This window comes from Lactuca virosa, chromosome 3 (assembly GCF_052849685.1).
Source record: "Lactuca virosa cultivar CGN04683 chromosome 3, Lactuca_virosa_CGN04683_v6, whole genome shotgun sequence".
NCBI lineage: Eukaryota > Viridiplantae > Streptophyta > Magnoliopsida > Asterales > Asteraceae > Lactuca > Lactuca virosa.
In genome coordinates, this window is record NC_136428.1 from 55,911,037 (window position 1) to 55,916,106 (window position 5,070).

General features: G+C 34.0%; 1 protein-coding gene across 1 annotated transcript; it reads left to right on the forward strand.

Annotated features, from left to right (window-relative positions):
• Window positions 1–574: 574 nt before the first annotated feature.
• Window positions 575–2,230, forward strand: LOC145163537 (syntaxin-61-like). Its single transcript, XM_079082372.1, has 6 exons — window positions 575–628; window positions 717–830; window positions 911–1,024; window positions 1,115–1,308; window positions 1,793–1,883; window positions 2,017–2,230. Exons 1-6 carry the CDS (start codon window positions 575–577, stop codon window positions 2,122–2,124), a joined length of 675 nt encoding a protein of 224 aa, XP_078938498.1. The 3' UTR covers window positions 2,125–2,230.
• Window positions 2,231–5,070: the final 2,840 nt, after the last annotated feature.

A 5,070-nucleotide genomic window follows, 5' to 3' on the forward strand; every position in this document is an offset into this window, starting at 1 on the left:
GAACTTGATAGTAGATGATAATAATGGAAATCTGGAAGAATAATATGCAAGTTATATAAAAATTTCAAAAGGGTATTTTGGGTATTTGGTAGTAGATATTAATCCACAAGAAAAATCTTTACTGAATGATTGGGTGAAACTCATTGTCGTTCTTAAGTTTTTTTTTTCTTTTTTCATTAACAACGAAATAAGGGCTAAATGCAAGAAAGAGCAATATATTTGTTTATTCATTACATAGGGAGGGATCTTATAACATTGTAAAATAATAACATTGTAAAATGGAAACACTGCAGGAGAAATTGAAGCCGTTGGAGAGGTTTTTCCTGCACAAGTCACCAAACATAATGGGCTCAATTTTTCTCTGTGACAGTATCAAACTAGACAAGAAAAATAATTAGTTTGGTTCATATTTTTACTCGAATTCGAATGTGTCTATTTCATGTGTTTTTATTCAAAATTTGAGCTCTTGTGATTTTTGTATTTTTGTTTCAGATGTATGACTATATGATCACATCTTGAAGCAAACAACAAAATTGACGACCTCACTGTAGCTTAGGCTGCATTTGCAATAAAAATGTCTTCAGCTCAAGATCCATTTTACATTGTAAAAGACGAGAATCAAGATTCTGTAAGTTGGCTTCTCCATTGAAGTGAAGTTTTATTGTTGCTTCTCCTGGAGCTCTTAATAAATAGGCTTTGTTTTTTTGGGGTATTAGATTGATAGCCTCCAGGGCAGCTTTCATGAATGGGAACGCGTCCCTGTTGGCAGCGGGGAACAATCCCAGCTGACAAAGGAACTCCTTTCTAATTGCGAGAGCATTGAATGGCAGGTATGTATCTGAAATACAGACAAGTTAAGCCAGATCAAATCTGTTTTGAGTTCTGAAAATGAATTTTTGTGATAGGGAAGGTGGATGAGCTGGAAAAGACTATTTCTGTAGCTGCTAGAGACCCTTCTTTGTATGGTATAAACCAAGTGGAGCTTGAAAAGCGAAGGAAGTGGACCACTACTGCTCGGATTCAGGTACAATACAAATATTTTAATTTATTACTTTGGTAAATATGGATATGAGTCTTATTTTCTATGTGTGGTATGTAACCACTAACCAATCAGGTGGGAAATATTAAGAACGTAGTGACTGTGACCGGAAGCAGTTCAAACTTTGGTGGGATGCACCAAGAATTAATGCGGATGCCAAAGTCTCATCAGCAGCAGGATAAGGACAGGACCAGAACCGGATCATATGCTGCTGTAGATAATGATGATTTTATTTCTTCAGAATCAGACACACAGATGCTTCTCATCAGGTAAGCTTTTGCTTTTGTAATTTCTTTAGATATATCATTTTAAAGAGTGTCTTGTCTTGTTTACTAGCCCCAAATGAATTGTTTTTTTATACTCATATTTTATTGATAGATATACCTAAAAAAGCAGGTCCAATGGGTTGATCTAGCATACCTTTACCTGCTTTTTATAACCTCTTAAATTGTTTTTTGAACCAAAAAAAACAACCAGGGATGATGATGTATTTTTATTATAGCATCCTACTTTCGTTCCTTTGTGTTATAAATTTTTATTATTTTAACATTTTTACCACAATGTCATCCAAATGGAAAACATTTTTCGTACACAGCTAAAGGATAAGGTCCTAATAAGAAGTTGAATGTACAATGCTAAAGATGAATAAGAAAAAAAAAGCTCAAAGTAGATTGTGTTAATGATAATAAAAATTGAAATATATAAATCTGTATTTGTGAATAATATGTAATTGTTGTATGTATGGTACAACAGACAACAAGATGAAGAGTTAGATGAACTAAGTGCAAGTGTAGAAAGGATCGGATCTGTTGGGCTCACCATACATGACGAACTCCTTTCACAGGTGCACATCTGCTTTATGCATGGACATAATCATCTTCTTCTTCTTCTTCACACTTCACAATTCACATAGATAGATAGATAGATATTTTATTTGATCACCAAAAATAAGCTTAGGTGTTTATTTCCCATTGCAGGAGAAAATTATAGAGGATTTGGGTTCAGAAATGGAAAGTACATCTAATCGTCTTGATTTTGTTCAGGTTAGTCTTCTCTCATTTCATGATGTGTTTGATACTACATAATAGGTGATAGATGGGACAAGACTGGACCTCACCTAATAAATAATAATTAACAGAAGATAGCTTACTTGTACTACTTTGACGTCCATTGAGACCAGACAAAAAAGTTTGCAATCTTTTCTTTTGTCCAACCCAAAAATTGAGCCCATTATGTTTGGATAACCAGAATCATATATGTCTCTCCGCTCATCCATTATACTAATACCTAAGAAGCAGAGCCAAACCTTTCTTTCTCAATCTCGGGTAGGTTTTTCTATTTTTTTTTAATTGCTTACTGTCATATGCTTTACTTTTTTCATTTAACATGTGCAGTGGTTAATTTGTTTGTGTTTGATATAGTTTGATTGTCATTATATATAACAAGTGAGTTGTCCTGTTTGAATCTGAAGTTTATTATTGATACGAAATAGGGATTTCATCATTCATATACCGGACTCAAAATTATTAAGAAAGTGAAAACTCCAGGACTTTTTTTTTCTTAGGTTCTGTCTTTAGACTCTGAAGTGTTTGATTTGTTGCATAGGTGGAGGGTCATAATCTTTTTATCAGAACACAATGTCAATTGATTGAGAGTTTTTATAACAAGGTCTTATCTTTTTGTTAAGAATATATGATGTCTGTATCGTTTGTAGAGAGTTTAGGGTAAACCTTATCACATCTCAAATTTGAACACTTTTAGCATCCGACTCTTTAATTATCATCAATCATCACAATTTTATGGTTTTAGGTTAAAGGATCTGAACTACTAATTTATGGTGGAGGTCCTGTTGCATATACTTCACAACATATGAGTCAAGTTATTTTATTATTGGTGCCTTTTGTATGTCAATTCAGCAACTTTTCTGCAAATTCTGAAATTTGTAGTAATTTTTCTCATATTTATGGTAACAATGGTGGACAACACTAAACAAATTTCATCTAGGATGTTTTTCAAATCGACTACAGGTCCTTCAACTTCAAGCTTCTTATTTGTACCGATTTGCCATGTGCAGGTTCTGATAGCTCTAGCAACCTCCTTCCATGCCCTGCAGCCTCTCAAAGTTCTTGCATTCAGGTTATTCTCTTAGAAAGGACATTGTCAAAGGAGATTGTCAAAGGAGAACTTAGTCATGGGTTTCTTTTAATGTTGTACATGATTTGTTTTCTATAATAAATATTATGCAATATTAGCAATGTGTTACATTTACTTACTATTGGAATGATTATTTGTATTTGACATACTAGTGCAATGAATTATCTTTATTGTTTATGGTATTTTATTTTGTATTATGAGACTTTTAATGTGTTATTTAATTTGAAAATTAGTAAATCTATCAAAAATATATAATTTTAAAAACATTTAAAATTATGAAACGCAAAAATGTGTGTCGTCTTCCTTTATGACAGGGGCTTCCTTGATACGCATTGCGTGTCATAAACACGCACGTCGTAAGGTTACGACACACAAATGCGTGTCGTCTTCCTTTATGACAGGGCCTTCCTTGATACGCATTGCGTGTCATAACTGCGCGTCGTAAATGTGTGTCATAAATGCACGTCATAAATGTGTGTCGTAAATAGACGACGCACAAAAGCGTGTCCTCTCTCGTTATGACATGACCTTCCTTGACACGCATTCGCGCGTCGTCTGAGCGTTTTACGACACGCATTGCGCGTCGTAAAAGGCTATTTTTCTAGTAATGATTGGGACTAATTTGTTGTTTACATATGTATGTAATTCAAGTGAAAGATGAAAGGATCTAGTACACATTGATGTGAACCGGTCAAGATCCACCACAAAGGACGATAAAGACTATTCGTCATAATTTACTAAAAGTTTAGTAAATATGATTATGCTTACAAGATTAAGTATAATTCTGATACATTGAAAAGTTTCAATGTATATCATAACGAATAAGAACAATCAATTAGGCAGAAAGATAAAAGTTTCTCCAATCTGAAAGGAAAAGAGAGTACTTTAGTATCGTGTTTTATGATCATCCTAATGATTATGGAACCATGTCACAATTGATCCTCTAAGGATATCTTAGTGCATTCACATGACTAAGGGGAGGTATCGGGAATTGTTAAAATGGTTAAAGTCAAAAGGATAAGTCATACTTCGATCCAAAATCGAGTCTAAGAATTATACTCCGAGATTGTGTCTTGAGTGACATATCCTAACTAGGTTTATAACACATCATGAAATGTGGATTAGGAAAGTTTTCTTACTCATGCACATTTGTAATTGGTAGTTGTGATGTTTTGGCTAAAACAAAGACCAACTAAGACCAATTAAATGAAGTGTTTTTCTTGATAAAGAGCCCGCACTAACTCTTGAATATTTTTTTGTCAAGGAATGTTTCTTGACAAGAGAATCTTATATGTCAAGAGGTCAGTGGGAGTCTTGATGATCTTGAATACGAACTAATCAAGAATAAACCTATTGTTTAACACTAGCACACGACTTAAGGTTTGTAACTTATCGTGTTGACATATTCTTGTTTATGTGCCCATTCCAGTTAAAGTTGACTATGCATGTGAGGTCTACGAGTTCTTAATTGTTTTCATAAGGCAAAGCACCTTGATCAGTGAAAGTTCATTGATCGGTAAGGGTGATCTGCTCAACAACTTGGAAGACATGGTAGGCCCTTGTGCCACTAAGTGGCAAGAAATTAAGATTGAGTAAGTTCAGTCCATATGAGTTTGATTTTGTCATAAACCTTGTCTTATGATAGTGGTTGGAAATGACAAATTCACATGGATAGGAACACATACACCATAAAATTCTAAGTGGTGAGAGGTTTCTCTCTACTTCATGAAAATGATTGTGAGGAAACACTTTCACTAAGTAGATTTTGAGAAGATAGCAACTGTGTTAATTGCGTTCTAAAATTTGATTATGATTACGACATCCCTCTTCATAGTTCGAATTGTGAGAAATGGCAAATAGTCTGAACATTCGAGACT

What these genes read in the sequence shown, in the direction of transcription:
- LOC145163537 (XM_079082372.1), top strand. Translation starts at nt 575, where the DNA reads ATGTCTTCAGCTCAAGATCCATTTTACATTGTAAAAGACGAGAATCAA. An exon ending in ACACAGATGCTTCTCATCAG is followed by an intron (nt 1,309 to 1,792) that starts GTAAGCTTTTGC and finishes ATGGTACAACAG; the next exon opens with ACAACAAGATGAAGAGTTAG. An exon ending in ATGACGAACTCCTTTCACAG is followed by an intron (nt 1,884 to 2,016) that starts GTGCACATCTGC and finishes TTCCCATTGCAG; the next exon opens with GAGAAAATTATAGAGGATTT.